The 19,700-nt window shown below is 36.5% G+C and overlaps 1 protein-coding gene across 9 annotated transcripts in view; it reads right to left on the reverse strand.

Moving 5' to 3' along the window:
• Nucleotides 1-19,700, reverse strand: part of kcnab2a (potassium voltage-gated channel subfamily A regulatory beta subunit 2a) — a 175,405-nt gene that overhangs the window by 20,891 nt on the left and 134,814 nt on the right. For all 9 annotated transcript variants that reach the window (XM_069918617.1, XM_069918622.1, XM_069918620.1 and 6 more), the window contains 7 exons: nt 15,304-15,347; nt 13,749-13,786; nt 12,120-12,199; nt 10,450-10,494; nt 9,594-9,638; nt 8,626-8,669; nt 6,720-6,806 (listed from right to left, as the gene is read on the reverse strand). In XM_069918617.1, coding sequence (XP_069774718.1) covers nt 6,720-6,806; nt 8,626-8,669; nt 9,594-9,638; nt 10,450-10,494; nt 12,120-12,199; nt 13,749-13,786; nt 15,304-15,347 — 383 coding nt within the window. The remainder of the gene's footprint in view (nt 1-6,719; nt 6,807-8,625; nt 8,670-9,593; nt 9,639-10,449; nt 10,495-12,119; nt 12,200-13,748; nt 13,787-15,303; nt 15,348-19,700) is intronic.

Here is a 19,700-nt window from a genome sequence, read left to right on the forward strand (position 1 = left end):
AAATTATTTAGGGTGAAGCTAACATTTGGGCAGCTGTGAATACCATTCATTTAACATATCACAAAATATGATGGGAAACCATTTCTATTTACTTTAATCTGGTACCTGGTGTCCAGTAATCAGAATCAAATTCTATTTATTTTAAATACTTACATTTCAATCTGATGTTAACATTTCTTCACTTTTCTCAGCCTTATTTGCTTCTACAAAGCTGCCACATTTCACATTTTGATGCCATTGGAGTTGGGATAGGGATTGTTTTGTGACATTGATTATCTCCAGAATATAGTTAACAATTCAACTGGAATAGTAAAACATTTTTAGTTGGCTCTAAGACCAGGTAATTTGTGCGGAACAAACATTTATTTTAGTATTCAATGTTAGACCCTTTAATAAGTCGACTTTCACATATCTGAACATGGTTCTTGTGAAGATCCCACTACTGCAGATAATTACAGGTTGGTAAAGGGGTTAATCTGATTGCAGGTTTCATATTTGCTAGCTTCGGGCAATTTTTCAGCACTTGTGTTTTATCCATACATATGGATGCCATTTGATGAAAATCAAGGACAAAATCTTCACAAAAAGTACTGTCTGATTTCCTGAAGAAGGTTGACATGGAGAAGTGAGAGGCTGGGAATCATGGGTTGACTGCAAGCATAAATATTTAGCTCTCTTTTTAATTCGTGTGCTAGCATGTTTAGCAGCTGCCTATTAGTAATTCACAACTCATTTGAGGCATCTATCTTGAAATGACCAAAAATAATGAGGTGGGAAATGACTTATATAAAGTAAACCTCTTGCTGCTTAATCAAAGTGACCAGAAGAACAGGTTTCAGTTTAGTAGATCCATACTTACCCAAATTTAGAAAGAATTGCAACAGGTTCCTTGATCCCCACTCTACTCAGCAGACGTGTGCCATTTAGCAATGGGAAAGACAAGGCTGCCTATTCCCTTTCACAGGGATTCATTTGAGCAATCTATTGTTGTAGACTAAAAATTGCCGCAGCCTACATGTTACACATTGCTCAGAATTATAACAAAAATCTTAAGGAGCAAATTAATGAAGGGAATAAACATTAACAAAAATGAAAATAAACTCTAACATCTTGCAAAGATTAAAAAAAAACAGCCAAAGCAAACACTCACAAAAGATGCCACGAGATTTTCAATTCAACCGAAAATCAAGATGTGTAAACTAAAGGAAGCACATCAATTTCTAAGGGTATGTTAATTCTATCTATATAACAATACTAAACACAACAGCTATTCCGAGAATGAAAGGAATTCAAAACGAAAGGTTGGCAAGCCCAAAAGCGTCTCTTAAATGGAAACTCAATTAAGGTGCTAAACCCAAATGGATTGGCATTTGTTCAACATGCATGATCTAGGTATGTGATAGAGGCGTTCAGAAAGGAAGAAACATGTTCAAAAAATCAAGCAGCAAAAAAGGGTAGGACAGAATCATTTTTATTTACTTGCAAGATGTTTTCAAGAGGTCAGGTAAATTGCATTTTATGGGGAAGTTACTTCTCTGGGTGAAGGGGAGGAAGTAGGAGCAGAGTGAACGAACAATCTGTCCCATAAAATGCCTCAGAACAGCTAATTATTTAATACTCATTTCTTGGGTACCATGTACCTTCAATGATGAATGTTCTTGACTTTGAAGAACTAAATGGATCCCCTGGTAATAAAAAAAAGATTTAAAAAAAAACCAGAGTTTATAGCTGAAGGCACATTACATTGCAGAATTGAGGGCATGGGAGAGGCAAGATTAAAGTCCACATATACATACATTAGATACACATGACTTCCCAGCTCAGAAAACAGTAGCCTTGTGAAATGACTGCCTTTATTAGAAATACATGTTATAAAACACATTCAACTTGTATAAGTTCAAAGAGAGAATGAGTAAAAGAGCATTCTATTAGTTGAGGTACAAAAATGCTGTTTAAAAGACAGTATCCCTTTTGTTTACCTACACAGATTAAAAGTTAAACATTGATGACAAAATGAAACGATAATACCATTGAATGGATGATTAATATGGTCGGATTGGCTTTGAGTAAAACACCAGTTACAAGTTTATATTGTCAAGCTATTTAGAAATAACTAAACCTCACCAAAAATTACCCAATATCCTAATCTGTACACTTTAATCTCTAGTTGTGCTCTCCTCTCCACCGTTGCCTTCAGCGACAGATGGAGTCTAAACTTCCCTGCCAAAGCTCACAACCTCTCCAATTCTTTCTCTTTGAAAAACCTTCTTCAATCTACATATTCAGATACTTCCAAGAACCTTTGTTTGGTGATCATTCCCTCCAATGTCCAGACATCGCACGCACTGCCCAAAATTCTACTGGAGGGGGGGAAAAAAATCCAAAGATAGCAGTGGAGGCAGGAATGATTTTTGTAGCACCAACCCGTGCAATGCAAAGAGAAGGAAATATTTCAGTTAAGCTCCCTAATGATTCAATATTTATTGAGTGATCAGGAGACCCGCACAGATAAGGCCTAGGTTGATAAATTATCTCCTTTACTTGAGGAAGAGTTCATTCAAGGTGACTGCCCGTGACTTAGCTCTCCTGGAAAGAGAGTGTACATGGACGTCACAATTATTGATTAATTTGCTGATCATTGTTAATTATGATTCCTAATACTTAAGCCGACGTTTATAACTCAATACAGGTTCTTTCCAAACAAATACATTCAAGGGCATTATTTTATACTCATCAATATTCTTTAAATTTCAGGAGAATTGAGTAAAACTACAATAGCAAGAAATTTCTAAAAGCTGTTACAATTACAAAAAAAAGTGAAAATCTAAAGCTACAAATAAAACAAATCATTTGTGACTTGTCGTGCATGTGAAGTGCACAGCTGTAAATAAGATCCCAGAAAAGGTTTGTGAAGTTTTTTTTAAACTGTAGAAGCTGGAATTGTGGGAAACAAGTTATCCAGGCAAAACAAAGTCTTTCTCTTCAAACATTGACTACAGCTGAAGATATGATATTCTGAATTGTTCAGAAGCTTTTAAGTACAAAATTGGTTGATCAGCTGATGTTAGCAAATCATGTTAAGTTTTCAGGAAAGAATGGTCTTTTGTCAGCCAAACATTTGCACCTCCGAATTAAAAGGTGCAGGATTCAAGCCTGGCCCAGACAGACTACGATTAAAATTACAGTTTCAAAGACCCAATTGACACTCGATCAAAGACTTGGAACAGAGGCCCTTTTCTAATCATTATGGGAACCCCCCTCTCTCCAGCAAAGGGCTAATCCCAACTTTGTACCCAATAACTGGTTTAGAGAGGATGTGTGGATCGATAATTACTTCCACACTACAGTCAGCTGAGGAAAGTATATGAAGACAGAAAAACAAAGTGAACAGACATGAAATAAACAGCCAGCCAATTCTCACTGTAAAATGTACATCTAACAAATTAACTGTTTGCATTCTAGCGTAAAATCATTTGCCCTGAGAGCATGCAGTCCACGTTCTACATCCAACTGCATTTTCACACCCAAGAATTTGCCTGCTTACGATCAAATGATGCTGTTGTAAATCTGCTCAGAGTTTTAATTGTGAGGGAAGTCAAGATTATACCTTAAAATTTGAATTTTAGACAGACATCTATTGAAAGTTAGCTGAGTCTATCCAACCAGCAGATATATACAGTTCATGTAGGACTACAAAAGGGACATTGTTTTATAAACCACTTGTTATAGATTAATGGCAATGCCATTATCAGATTAGTTTGAATAAGAGTATTTCTATACTGAACTGTACAGGACTTTCACTAAAATAATTCTCCAAATGATGGATAATTTTAAAATGCACTAGAAGTTTAACATGCTGATATACGGTATTACAAAAGTCATCCAATAGAATATAAATCATTACAGTACATTCTATATTTGATTTTATGAAAATAGACAATTTGACAATAGAACAAAAACTATCTGCATAATGCCTACCAGACATGTTTAATCAGAAACAAAATTACTTTTAATAAATTACTGGAAATCTGGAATAATGACAGGGTGAGGGATTATCCAGAGTGGGCAATAGTTAATGAGGGATGGAAGTTAAATTCATACTGCCATTATGATCCCATTTCCATAGTTTTGAGCTAAACATCCTGCCCATCTTTATCTGAGATGGGGCAGAGGAAAATGTGGAAGAGGAAGAGAGAATGAAGACATTGCAAAAGTAGAAGGCATGTTTACAAAATTCAATTAAATCCATCACTTAGGTGAAGCTGTGATGATCGATCCCACAGTTGTAAACTCTATCCATGCTCAAATATCCAATAGCATAGTTGATGATAGCTATTCAATTTAGTCAGTTATTATCACCAAGTGAGATTATATCCTCATTTACTTTTCACCTTCTGTCACCAGGAATGAGAATGCTGGTTGATTGTACCAATCCTTTATAGTGGAACTACTAACCCAGCTGAGATCAGCAAAAAAGCTTTTCTTTTTGGTTCACGAGACAGTAAATAGAAAAGAGGTTCAAGGGCATTGGTTCCAAAAAAATCACACCTCAAGTAATTTATACATTGCTGGATCCCTTAATTAAACGGCAATTGCAGTTACCAACAGGTGAAAAAAGAACCAGTAATTTTATGTCGAGATGATATTGCACATACATGCTATTATCATATCCTTTGTCATGTCATACTGGCACAAGAATATATCCAACAAAAACAGTGAATCTTTGGAATACTCACTATAAGGAATTCAGTAATATATGATTGTAAGATTATAATGGACTTCTGAGGTAATGTTTATAATTTTGTTGTAGAAGTTCTCTGCTCATCAATTCTGGAAATTATCTCATTTTGTCCAAAGGTCAAATTTTATCTTGATTAATAACATAATGAGGAAAGCACAGAAATTTAGACCAATAATCTTCCAATTCATTGTCCAAAGAACATCCTACATTGTATCAGTATAATAGTTCCAATACTAACCATTCCAAAGCTCTTTGAACAAAGATGCAAAAGTAAGCAAATTAATTTCACCATCGACAAGGCACAAGTTAGGCATGTGATGCAATGCTCTGCACTTACTTGCATGAGGTGCAGCTCCAGCCACATCCAAGAAGCTTAAAAAACTACAGGTGCTGAAAACTACAGCAAAAAAGCAAAACTTCCGGAGAACTCAGCGGGTCAGGCACCAACCATAGAGAGAAATGGACAGTCGTTATCTCAGGTCGAAGCCCTGCCTCAGGAGTGAGAAAGGAAAGGAAAGACAGGCAGTATGAAAGAGGACAGGGATTGGTAGGCAGACCGAAAAGGGGTGAAAGTTGACAGACAGATGGGAGAATGGGAGGAGTGTGCTAGATAGAAGCAAATAAAAAAAATAAAAGCAGATGGAGCTGGGAAGGGGAGAGAGGTGTAAAGGAGGAGAAAGCTGTTGAAGGAAGAAGACTGGTGGAATCATATGGGGGGGAAATGACAGCAGATGGGAAGAGTGGTGGAGGGGCTATGTGGGTAGTGTTGAAGGTGAGCTATGTCCCAATCTAATAGTTTGATTCTGTCACTGCGCACAATGGGGCTGCAGTGTGTTCTGCTTATAAAATGGACATCAGTTATTCCCCAAATCTATTCCAAAGGATGGTAGAATAAGGATTTAGTAGTACAGTATCCTGCTTGTTCTCCTCCTACTGCAAAACATCAGATGGAGTACCAGCAGACTCACCCATCCAATTTAAAATAAAATTCCATTGACAAGAAACATTGTACCTTGATAGCTCAAAAATACCCCTGTTCTTTAAGCTTTAAAATTCTGCCAAAGCAAAACCAAAAACAATTCAGTCTTTTTTTTTTTGGTGCTGTTGTTGTACCCAAAACAGATTTCAGAACAAAGCTTTATTTGTAGTGAATAACCCTACTGGGTGATTCTAACCTAACCTGACAGATGATACATAGCAATTGTCCAGAGACAAATGTTCTTCTTGCCTGTATGAGTATGGATGCTCTCATTATTAAAAAAAAAGGAATAAAATAAATAACTATGTAGTGATATAGAACAGAATTTACACATGCCCATTCATGCAATTTCTTGGTGCTCCACTGAACCATCGAATTTAATGTGTGAGTTACAGTGTAGAAAAAGTCCCTTCACCCCACTGTGACCAAGATGTTTATTAAATGAAATGTGTACCTTAAACTTTATTGGTTTTGTAATAAATGTACTCTATCAAAAGTATGGAATTTAGTGGTTTAGTTTCTATTAGTTAGCTGAGTTAGCTGATCTCAGATAGGACAGTAGTTGGGTTTTGCAATCAGGTCCAACCACATTAGACTAGTATACAGAGAAAAGTATGAGCACTAACTAAGATGTCCCTTCAAACATAAAATGTATGGACTGGATATTTGGTTGCTACATGTGGTTCTGTATTATTACAAGAAATTATTAGATGGAGACAGGATAAAAGTCTTGGAAAGGCGCACTGAAAATCAATATCATCTATGACAGATAATGATCCTCAACATTTGCACAATATTTTGCTGATATATAAAAGTAACATTAACTTAATTATCAGTAAATAATCCACCACTGTTGTAACAATGCCAATCTACAAGCTTGAACATTTACTATAGATTTTTCTCATTAATGCAAGGTATGAAAAAGAAGAGAAGATGACTGCATTTCAAAAATTACAGATTGAAAGCTGGCATCACATCTTGACATATAATGAAACTCACCTTCCATGGGTGTATTTGGGTCTGGCCTATTAGCAAATACCACATCCACGTATTCCAACTGTAACCGCTCTAGAGAAGCTTTCAGTCCTGCCAATGGAGAATACAAATATCCATTAATTTAAAAAAAGAGAAGGCCTTAACAATACCTCAGAGCCTTATTCTGCTCAGAATGTGGTGCAATTGGCAGAATAAAGTGACAAGTGCTGTATGTCAAGAACAAATCAACTACTTTAAAATTTATTTCCAAGAGGAAATCTAAGAAAATCATATAATGCTATGTCATCAATAAGTTCAGCCATCTGTATTTGAGTTCAATGCAAATATACATGAATCTAACTATGAGTGTCTAGTCATCCATCTTTTTTTGGTAATATTTATCATTTTAAATATATTTAACAATTGGCAATCATACCAAATACAAATCATCAAGAGGACTTCTCTCTCCACTCCCTTCCCCTCTATACAAGTCCTATTAAACAGAGAAAGAATGAAGAAAAGAACACAATAAAAGCATCCCATTGTCAGTGCATACAGTAAAACATATGGAGTCATGATAATACCACAGTGAGGTACTTGTTTGCTCTAAACTGGCAGATTTTTAGGAAGGTGTTATATTCCTTCCTGAGATTGTGTGTGACCTTTCCAAGTGGGATGCAGCTATTTATCTCTGAAGACCACCTATCCATGAATAGATGAGAATCAGGCTTCCATGTTATTGCTATGCCCTTCCTGGCCACACATTAGGCATTTCTGTGAATTTAATTTAAGAATTAGTTAGTGATCTACCAACCATGGTAAAATTCCCCAGAAGACAAAGCTCTGGGTCTACTGGGAAGGTGACTCACGTGATCTTGGTTAGGTCATACTAGAAGAGCTTCACCTTCATGCAAAGCCAGGTAGAATATAAAAATGAACCAACCTCTACACCACACCTATCACACATCTCTGATAATTCAGGTTTATATTGGTGTAATTTCTGTGGGGTGAGGAACAATTAAGGAGAAAATTATAATGGACCAATCTATACCTGGCATTGATAGTAGCCAACGTACTTCCCTGACATAGATCTGACCAGAGTTGTTCATCAATTGTTGTTAGTCATCTATTTTGACATCCCTTGGTATGACCAGTTTTTCCTGTCATTAGTAACCTGAGGGGTGGCTGCTGATCAGAAATTTAATTTGATTAATGGCACAAGTGTTGTATCTTTTATAGGCTTGGAACCCTATGGAATCTGATTCAATAGCGGATTCCCCAAAGCCTTTCTATCATCTACAAATAAAAGTCAAGAATGCATGGAAAGTTCCCCACTGGACAAATGAATATAACTCTGACATTAGAAGCTGAACATTGGGCAGAACAAAGCAGCCTATTTCATTCCTTCCATTACAAGTTACAGTACGGACCATCAAAACAATACACTCCAATTATTCATCTGGGTTATTCTGACAGAAGCTCCCAAATCTGTAATCATTACCATTGAAGATGACAAGGAAACCAGCTGCACAGAAATACCACCATGTGGTACTTAGCAAATTTCGCACTCCATCAAGACTTATTAATATAATTGTCATTCCTTCATTTATCTGTATTTAAATTCTGAAACTCTCTACTCAATAATATAATGGGATCACTTTCAATAGAACAGCTGCATCAATTCAAGATGGTGGCTGAGCACTATCTTAAGTGCTGACTTTGCAAGTGATGAGCATCTTTGTCACTTTTACCTGATTTGAACACGGAACTTCTGCTTAAAGTGGTTTCTCCCACTCTTGATGTTAATAAATTTGCTTAAGTTATTATGAAAGCTGCTAAAACATTTGCCTTAAATACTGATGGCACTTATAATGAAAGCACTCAATCAATTATAAATAGCAGCAATTTTTCTACCAACATAAGACTCTACCTTCTATAATGTGCTTTCGGGAAAGACCTCTCTCAGTTTCTGCCCTGCAAAAGAAACAATAGACAAGCACAGAATTATTTAAAGATAATTAATGATTGAGCTATTCTGGTTAATTCAGTTTGGAGGGCATTTCCAAATAGTAAAAAGCAATCTACTTCATTGATATAGATACGATCATTCAAAACCAGGATTTAGGAGCACTTGATCAAAGACCACAATATGGCTTTTTTTGAATCTAAGTTTTTTAAAAAAACTTCAACAAACTAAAGATTGCTTTCACTTATAAAACAAAAGGGAAGGAACACAGTACTACCTCCAAGTCACACATCTCAACCTTGAGATCAAAACTTAATTACTGCTCCTCTTTCTTATTGAGGTAAAACTCCTAGAATTCCCTACCCAAGTGCACACTGATTTTACCTTCACCACATGGATTGCAGCAGTTCAAGAAGGCTGTTCATTACCAGCTTCTCAAGTGCAATCATGGATGTCCTTGCCTGTAAAGTCCACATCTGGCATGAAGATAAAAATGTTAAAACTGCCATCTGTGATTTCTTTAAATGCATACCTGAACAGCACTAATTCAAAGCCTCTTAAACTCTTTTAGTCAATAAAATTACTAATAGTTAACACAACCTTAGTAGGCAAAACTTAATAAACTTCTAGTTTTTCTAAATGTTAGTTCTGCCAAAAGAAAGGTATTGCATGAGGAACAGTGCCTAGACTTCTACTCACAGAAAATGTGAATCTTTGTTGGCTTTATCCTGGTTCAAATATGCCAAATCAGAATTCCCTGGCCAATTGAGACTGGTTCAGTGTCTCTGAAAATATAACCCATAATTTTCCAGTCTGAATGGCTATGCTTTAAATTTCCTCCCCCAAGTGAATATTGGGTATCTTATCAATTACATTTACTCAAAGACAACAGTTTTGATCATTAAAACATACTTAGATTTCTAATTACATACTTTCCACCCCAGAAGATTTTGGTTGTGATGACGAGACTGGAACGTCTGCAAAGATAAAGAAAATGCTGCTAAACGGTTTTGTCAATCTGACTTTGAAGGTTTTATATAGGGTGGAAAAGCTAACTTAATGGGAACGATCATACTCACAAAACAGCAAATGATATCTGAGCTTAACTCAGACAAATGTAGATATTATTTGACCTTGCATTGTGGCACATCTATAAAAAGGGCAAGTGAAAAGGTCCCAACAGAGAAGACTGGTTGATGTAAATCCTCCATGTTCTGAATCTATGGCCCCCTGGACATGTGTGACAATCATCAACAGATTCATGGATGGTGCTGTCAATTTTGCTACCAAGTAGTACTTACTCAATAATAACCTAAATCCAGTTTGTTTTGATCAGAACTGTTCAGTTCCTGACCTCATTATAGGCCTGGACTAGGAAACTGAATTCCCGAGGCAAGATGAAAATGGCTGACCCTGACATCATGACCTGGAGCCCAGGTAAACTGAAGTTAAGGGGAAAATATGCTTAGGATTGGAATTGAACCTCACACAAAGAAAGAGGGGTGCGATTGTGGCCTAGTCATAACTTATATTTTTATGAAATGTCAGTTAATTTTGTTATGGCATTGGTGATATATTTGTTCTCTGATTATATAAAACAATTAACAGTGTTGAGGAAGCAATTGTTAGCTTGCATTTCCTTTTCCACAATTTTTCCAATGTCAGTGAAGCAAAAAAAATCTAATTTCAGCCATGAATACTGAGCTTAGGAAAAATGTGCAATATATGTGATGTTTGTAGAGCCATAGAAGTATATATTGATAACTTCCAAAACTTCTATCAGATTACCTCCATCCTTTCTTCTTGATAATGCTCCCCAGTACAATTTCTGCTCTGCAGAGAAAGAAGAGAAAGATTAAACTCATCACTATCCTCAATAAGTGATTTAGAAAACTGAGCGACTTAACATCTTGTATCTCTGGTCACTTTAGTGACTGATTTTGCACAAATCAGGGCCAGAACCAAAGCAAATTAAGAATCATAAAGGCTCTTTCTGGCTATATAGATTCTATTTCTAGAATAGAAATAGATACAATAAATACATTATAGCTCGGAAAATTATTGCTGAATGACTGACAGTATCAGAATGTGCTGTACAAATGACATGTATCAAAAAATCTGGGTTTGCTTATTGCTGTGCAACTAGTTTTTGCAACTGAAACACAGTTTTACCTTCCTGTGCCAGCTGAGATGACATGTCATTTATGTCAGGTTAAAGTGCCCCCCTTTTTAAACTAGACTTCAATTATGAGCAAGAGGGCAGGTTTCAAGATTTACCCACCCCCCTTCTCATCTTTTCTCAATGGGATATATTTGACAGCAATAAATATCAGGATAGCTTACAAATTCCCTTTGCCAAGGTGACATAACAAAAGTGAGTTACACTTCACTAAAGCTTACAAGGAAGTCAGATTCACTAGTAAAGCAGCCATCTTACAGCCATATCATTTACCAGTATTTAAGGTCATTTGTTTTACATTGCTAACTGTTCTTCTCTGGAGCAAATCAATTATTTGTGTGTTTTTTTTTCTCGGTTATTTCATGTTTGTAGAGGAAAACAATTTGACCATAAATTCTATACTGACGTATCAGCATTGTCACATCGATCACTTGTTGAAATGATTTCAGAACCTCATAATACCTTGAAGGGACATGACAGGGTAGATATTGAGATACATCTAGTAGTGATGAATGAGGAGACAGAGTTACAAGATTAGGAGATGGTCATTTAAAATTGAATTGTGTAGGAAGGTCTTCTTGCAGAGGGTGATGAATCTCTGGAAGGTTGTGGATCAGAACATAAGAACTAGGAGCAATGCAAAAATCTGTCTCTTAAACATATTTAATGAGGTAAGCTTCAATGATGTCTTGGGCAGAGAGTTCCACAGATTTATTTCTCTCTTTGAAAAACTTCCTCCCCTGAATTTTGAGGCTATGTTCCCAAGTTCTAGTGGACTCCTTAGCTGAAGACTCCTTTTATTCAGGGACCTAAAATTATAATTGTATTTTACATAAGCAATATCAGTGTTTTCACTGTCTTGTGTCATTTCACAGGGTGGATGGCTAGAAATGTTTTTAAGAAGTAAGAGTAAACAGTTTTTCATTAAATTCCTTTGCAAAATGCACTAAAACACTAATAATCTACTAGCTTTGAATAGAATGAAGCCTAGAATTTCTCTAATTTCATGGTACTGTATTTATGGAACACAAAATATTTGAATTCAACTGCAATAGTTCGAAAAGTCCAGAGTTAAATACCAATTGTAAGAAGTGCGACTGTAGAAAATAGATCAACTGCTCTGATATTCCATCACTTCAGAAGAATGCAGTGAAGTTGGCCAATCTTTGTTTGTCGAGTTATTAAGATGGGAAATAATCCCAATTAAAAATGAAATGTAAAAATCTGACTATTTCATTATCCTAAACTCCATAGTGATCGCAAAAGTCACATGACCTACTTGCCAGCTGCATAAACCTCTGCTGTGTCAAAGAGGTTTATTCCATTCTCATAGGCTAGCGTCATTAACTGTTCAGCCATCTGAAATACGGATAAAAAACAAGGTTTATTGAACCTATTCAGGCAGCTCATAAATACATTAGATGCAATCATTATGACATTTAAAATATCTCTTCATTCCCCTACCCAAATGACCTCACCCTACAAATACATGTGCCTTTGCGAGGCCAGGGGAGGGCTAATTCTCAATTCCTCTGCCATACATTTATTCACTACTTAGACAGCTACCAACCAGAATTACAAATGATTGATTATTTCAGAGGGTCCGTCAAATGGCAAAATATCACCTACTTAAAGATTTTATTTATTCCTTGGTCCACTCAATGTAACACTGATGAAAATACGCTTCATTCAAGGGGAATTTCAAATTGGATTTGAATGTCCTTGCATGCTTTATTTCCCTTCAGTTTATTTATGTAGTGACAATTAAATGTCCATGAACTGTGTGATTTATTCCATATGATTAGTCAGGGCATCAATGATTACAGGGAGAAGGCCAAGGAGTGGGGCTGAGTGGAAGGATGGATCAACTCATGAAAGATTGGAGGTGCAGACTCCAAGAGACGATTGGCCTACTTCTGCTTCTATGTCTTGCGATCTTGTGACTCAAATAGTCATCTGTAGCCCAATAGATCTATTAGGATTTAATGAATATAACCACAGTAACTTGAGCAATGTTTATTCTTCAGTGTCCAATGCTGTCACCTCCCAAGTCTCCAAGATAACTCTGCATTCCTTTACCACTACTTTATCTAAAACTGTCCTTTAGTCCAATCATCTATTGACAGGGGAAAAACATGATGACACATACTTGTGGGTCAAACAGTTACAGAAATACTCATCAACTTTATGAAAAGATGACAAACTTGTTTTTTATTAGTTATATTTTAACTATTTTTTATTAGTTTTTCCTTTAATTTTAAAGAACAAATTTTTGAGAAATTAAATTATGAAGAACCATGGATGGATGTTGTACATTGTTACCTTCAAACTATTTATCATTAGGTTCATCATTGAATCTGTTAGAAAATTGTTACTGTTACACCCTCCAATGTACAGATCACTTTGGTTCTCTTTAAAAGAGTGGCATCCTTGGCATACTGGTTAGCTCAACACCTTTACAGTACCAGTGATTGGCTCCAGACTGGGGTTTGAATCCCACGTTGTCTGTAAGGAGTTTGTTCATTCTCCTCGTGTCTGCGTGGGTTTTCTCTGTGGGCTCCATTTCCTCCCACCGTTCAATGTATACTGGGGGTGTAAATTGGGCATCATGGACTCGTGGGCCAAAATGGCCTGTTACTGTGCTGTATCTTTAAGTTAAGTTTCTATCTAGGATGAAAAGGCACTGAGATTATAGCATGAGCATGGTTCTTGGTGGCTTTTCAGTGATGCTGTTCACAAATACCAAGCTACAAACAATTTGGGTTTAGTTGACTGCTACAAACAAATGAAAATTGTGAAGTTTGAGTTGTGACATTTTGATTCCTCTATGTTGTTGATCATTTCCCATTCAATCTATGCAGAGTGACCATGAACTTGTGTCAAATTTGAAGGCAAGATTTAGACATACCTCATCAGTGATCTGTCCTCCAAAGGTAACCCATGTTCCTGTTAAAATGATAAGTTTGATAAACTTTAAAATCAGTTTTAAAGTGAATGTTAAAACAAAACATACAAACATGTTGAATGTTAATTTCTCAATTTTTATTAGTTGCTGCGTCAGCGCAGACTCAATAAATTACATTAATCTGAAAGCAAATATAATTTCGGTTCAGTATCCGTTATTTTAAAGCAAAATAATCAAGATGCTGCAGAGTCTAAAACAAAACAAAACAAAGTGTTGGAATTAATTGGTTGACCACACACCACCTGTGGGGATGAAACAGGCTTAATGGTTTCAATTAATGATCTTTCAACTCAAAACGTCATTGACCTGGAAGATTAACCTTGCTCCTCTCTCCGGAGCTGCTCTTTGATGAGCTGAACATTTCCAACAATTTGCTTTATTCCATTATTTTAAGTTCATTGATATTTGTAGAATCATTTGAAATAACATTAGCTTAAAAATGTTCACAAAATATTCCATCTTACACACTGCCTGAGTACAAGGCAGATTAATAAAATGATAAACTAATGCTAAGTATTTATGGCTCAGCAGCATATTGGGTTACAAAAAAAACAATTTGCTATTGTCCAACATTAAATAGTCTTCCTCTTCTTTCACATTGCCTTCTGAAAATATAATCTTCAATGAATCAAATGACATTTCCACGAGCCTAATATCTTTAATGGATCATAATAGATTTGTATCATTATAGTCTCTTAATCTAAAATGTCACCACTCAAGGTTAAAACATGAACATTATTAAATTGTTTGTGATTAGGTTGTGCATCATGTTAGCAATGTTAGCAAGACCAAGGAGATGATTGTGAACTTGAGGAGGAAATCAGGAGAACACAAACCAATCCTCATGGAGGGGTCAGCAATGGAGAAGGTCAAAAACTTCAAGTTCCTGGGCGTCAACATCTCTGAGGATCTGTCCTGGAGCCTCCATGCCGATGCAATCACAAAGAAGGTTAATCAGCGGCTATACTGTATGAGGAGTTTGAGAAGATTCAGTATGTCACCGAAGACTCCAGAAAATGTCTACAGGTGTACTGTGGAGAGCATTCTGACTGGTTGCATCAATGTCTAGTATTGAGGTGCCAACACTCAGGACAAGAAAAAACTCCACACGGTTGTGAACTTGGCCTGCAACATCATGGGCACAAGTCTTTAAACCATCGAGGACATCTACAAGAGGCAGCATCTTAAGAAAGCAGCCTCTATCCTCAAGGATGCTCACCACCCAGGCCATGCTCTCTTCATTTTGCTACCATCTGGAAAAAGATAAAGGAGCCTGAAGACGAGCACTCAGAAGCACAAAGACGGCTTCTTCCCCTCTGTCATCAGGTTGCTGAATGAGCGATGAACCATGGACACTGCCTAACTTTGCCATTTTCTTTTTTATTTGTGTTGTAAGGTTGTTTATAGAAATTTTGCACTGTGACGCTGCTGCAATTCAACAAGTTTTGTGCCATGTTCATGACAATAATTTCTGATTCTGATGGCAGTATTTGCTTACCGAGGCCAAGGCAAGACACTCTCAATCCTGATTTTCCAAGGTTTCTATTAAAAAATAAAGACAGATTATATAGATACAATAAAATAAGCCAATATTTTGTTAATGTAATCAGAAATTGAATTCTAGTTCCAATTTTTCCTGTCAAGTTGGGTCTTATTGTTCTGTAAATCCAATTCTATTATTAGGAATTAAAGTTGGATCTCGACCATTGTAATGCAGTTAAAACATCCAATATTTCATCCTTTATGAATTGGTGAGAAAGGAGATTTTATATTTTTTAAATGGTAGTAAATATTGTTATTCAATGTGCTTTTAATCAACTCCAACTTAAGCAAGAAGCCAATTCTCCATTTTAAGATCGACATATACCTAGACCAAACAAGAGAGGTTGTCTTTTTACAAACTTCTCTGTCTTTGAAAAAAATAGCTGGACAAAAATTATTTCTGATTCCAGTGGGTTTGCCTGGCTGATATTTTTTTAAAAATTTAGACTTTCAACATGGTAACCTTTCAGCCCACAAATCTGTGCCGCCTAATTACATCCGAATGACCTACAACCCTGGTACATTTTGAATGACAGGAGGAAACAAGAGACCCTGGAGTAAACCCCTGCAGACATGGGGAGAACATACAAACTCATTACTGACAGCGTTGGATTCGAACCCAGGTCTGATCTCTGGCGCTGTAACAGCATTGCGCTAACCACTACTCTAACTGTGCCTCCGTTATGGAAACTTACATTGATGCCTGCCTCTTTGTGGGATACATGTACCATTCTTATTCTGGTACATTGCTTCCAAGACTTTTATGGATATTCAACAGTTAATTATTTTGGCTCTCAATTTTCATCCTGCTTCCACTTTTACATTGTTTGCATCTGACTTTTCCTTTCCCTTCCCTTCCTTGACTTCTCTATCTCAGGAATACATTAGCAGTCAATATCCATTATTAACTCACAGAGTCCCACAGCTATATCAACTACATCTTTCTGCAAAAAGTCCATTCAATTTTCCTAGTTTGTTCTTTTCCACTGCAAGTCTTTCATCTCGATTTTCTATAGAAGTGCCTCTTGGGTTTCTTTCTTTTTCCTTAATCACTATTCCCCCACTAACATGGTGTACAGATCCCTCAACAGCAGCTTTCTTTCCCATACATCTGCTTTCCTCTTAGCCAAAGCAAGGGCACTGCTTGTCTCAATCTTTCATCATTACCAGCCTCCACATTCAAATGGATCACCTCTGTAATTCCTGCTCATGCCACTTAGATTTCACGACAAGATGTATCTACTTTTCCCATTGCCTTTTAGAATCAGGGAAGCATAGTCTTGACTCTTCCTTCCACCTCCACATTCATCCCCTTCTGTGTACTAAGAAAGTAGTCAATTCACCTAACTACAGTTAACATGCCCCTCCCTGCAGGAAGATAAAGAACATCTGATCTCATTGATTGTTGCAAGTCAAAGTAATGGAAGATGTTGCCCACAGTGCTATTGAGCAGCACTTATTCTCCAGTAGCACTCACTGATGCCCGGTTTGTTTTTTTGGCAAGCCACCCAAGATGGACCCAAGATCTGAATTGTAAGTGTGACGTGAAACCTATGACCCTGATATGATGGCAGAAATTAACAACTTATTTCATCAAGGTACATTGGTAGGACAATGGACATCAAGGAAAGGTGTCATAATCACACAAAGGAAGACAGTGGTGGTTGTGGAATCATTCTGGTCCCAAGAATCTCTGCAGTGCCCCAGAGCCAACTGCTCCAATAACCTTCCTTTCATCAAATGGTATAAAGTGGGGACATTTGTTGATGATTTCACAATGTTCATTTTATTTGCAACTTCTCAGAAAAACAAAGCAATGCATGGCCACAGGCTGCAAAACCTGAATAACATTCAGACACGGGCTCATCCCATTTATACCACAAAATTGCCAGGCATTGACCATCCCCAACATGATAGAATCTAATTATATATCTTTGATATTCAGTGGCATTACTGTGGTCAAATGTCCTATTATCAACATCCTGGAGATTAATGTCCAGAATCTCAATTGGACCAGCCAGACAAATGCAGTAGCTACAAGAATAGATTGGAGGCTGCGTATCCTGCAGTGAGTGATTTACTTCCTGATATTTTAAAGCCTTTCCATCATCCAGTTATAAGGCACCAGGTTTCCTTGGCTCAAGTGCTAAGGACCTACTATAAGTTTGAGGCTAGATAGCAAATTGCAGAAAAGTACAGGCCGGCAACTATAAGTTTGGTTGATCTCTGTGCTTCCACACAAGAGAATTGAATTTTGTGGCACTTAGACAAGGAAATGCTGGCATTTACCAACAGTATTTATGTCTTTCCTTCTTTTGCCATTTATTTCTTTAAAGCCTAGAATGGTTCAATTACAACAGAAAAAAATAAAACCTTGTTGTAATGGAGAAATGAAACATTTAAAGAATAATTTCCTACTGAACGCCAAATGGTCACCTACTCTGTTAAACTATTGGAGCTATGACCCAAATTTAGCAATTCACACAACTGAGGCTGTTTACTCAGCTTTGGAGGAAATTCTGATCAGGTAAGCTGTATTCTTAAATTACTGAAAGCAAATATTACACTTGAAAAGAAACATACAAAGAAACAACACATTGATCTCTCATAGTTTTAGTTGTAAGGACCAAGTTGCATGATAGACTTGTTTCTGTTTTAAGTTAGTTTGGAAATAGAAAAATGTTCACAGCAAGTTTGTAATTTCCATTAAGAAAGGAGGCATTTTCCAGGAATAAATCAGCCAAAAATTGTAATTCTGAAGATTACAAAATACTTATTTTGGATAAAACTAATTGCGAAACAGTGCTATACAAGTACTTCCATTTTACAAAAAAAACATAATGCATAAAACATACCTAAACTTCATCCCTGGGTAACTTGAGCTTAAATTACTTGAAGATGCCAAGTTTTGCACCGACAGCTGTCCTAAACTTCGGGCCACCATAGCCACTGTTCTGAATTTGCTCTTACTTCCTAGGTTGGGGCTACTTGCATTGTGCCGACTGATTCGCTCATCAGTGCCCCTGTTCTTCACACCATGATCGCTACACATAAACGACACCTGCATAATTGGTCTGAAAATCTCAATTGCAGAATAATAGATTTTGCAGAAAGGATGCTCGTGGAATATCCTCTTGGTGTGGAATTTGTGGTAGCTGACGAATCTCTCAAAGTACAGTGTATAATCTCGTAGCAATTGAATATAGTCTTCAAAATCCACTCTCAGCTTTTAACCAAGATAAATAGAAAGATCAATCAAGTTGACAATGAACAATGCAGCACATTTCCTTTTTCTTTGAAATGGTACGCTTGCTCCTTTTTCATGGTCATATATCCTATCTATACTTAGTCCACAGACATGAAAGGCTGCTGATTCTCCAAAGGGTTTTATTATTTTTCAGTATCAGTAGTATCTCAAGTGTCAGTGATATTCCTTCACCTTTGCCTTGCAGTGCTGCAAAGGAACAATTGGAGACACAATTCTTTCAAATCAGTAGAAAGATTTCAGCACTTCTCTAATGCCACAGATATTAGTGTCTTGATAATCTTCGTTCTCAATCATTCAGGAACGTCATAGTCCCTAGTCTGCAAATGCTAAATAAAGAAATACTTACCCAAAGGTCCTACGACGAATCCTAAAATCTGCAGCATATTTAGTAAAGGAAACTAGTATATTTTGAGGGTGCTTGCTAGATCACATCAGTTAATACAGTTGTATGGCACCAAAGGTAAAGCTTTCCTCAGTAAGTAAGATTACAGTGGGTATAAAAACACAAGTCCTCACTGGGCTGCATCCAAGCAGCAGCATGCAAGTCATGAATAAAATAAAATTTGGTTTGCTGGGAGGAGAGGGAGGAGAAGTCATTGAGGGTGGGGGCGGATTGTCGAGGGGCCAACATTACCAGTCTTCACCTGTAGAATATTTTGATCTGCATACAAAACGGTGCTTAAAAGAACAACATCTTGTATGAGACACAAAGATCATACTCAGAAAAGTAAATGTAATAAGTTTCATTGATCAGGTCACATACATTAAAGAAATCATGTTTGTTTATTTATTTTTAAACTGAGCACAACACGAGTGAATGTTAAGCCATAAAAATTTTCAACTGTCTTTTTGAGACAAATAATATTTCCAAATTTTCAACAAAATCTTTTAGAAGTTACTTAATAACTATGCATATTTTTGTAAAATATAATTTGGAGGAATCTATCAAGGCTATTATTTGCCACTTGAAAGACCCCCAAAACTAGTAAAATATGAAATAGTGGGCTTGATGTATTTTCTTTTACTAAGTTTAGTAAATTAACATTTCATAGTTAATTTACAATGTTAAATTTGTTTAGTACAAT

The sequence above is a fragment of the Narcine bancroftii genome, chromosome 2 (assembly GCF_036971445.1).
Source record: "Narcine bancroftii isolate sNarBan1 chromosome 2, sNarBan1.hap1, whole genome shotgun sequence".
NCBI lineage: Eukaryota > Metazoa > Chordata > Chondrichthyes > Torpediniformes > Narcinidae > Narcine > Narcine bancroftii.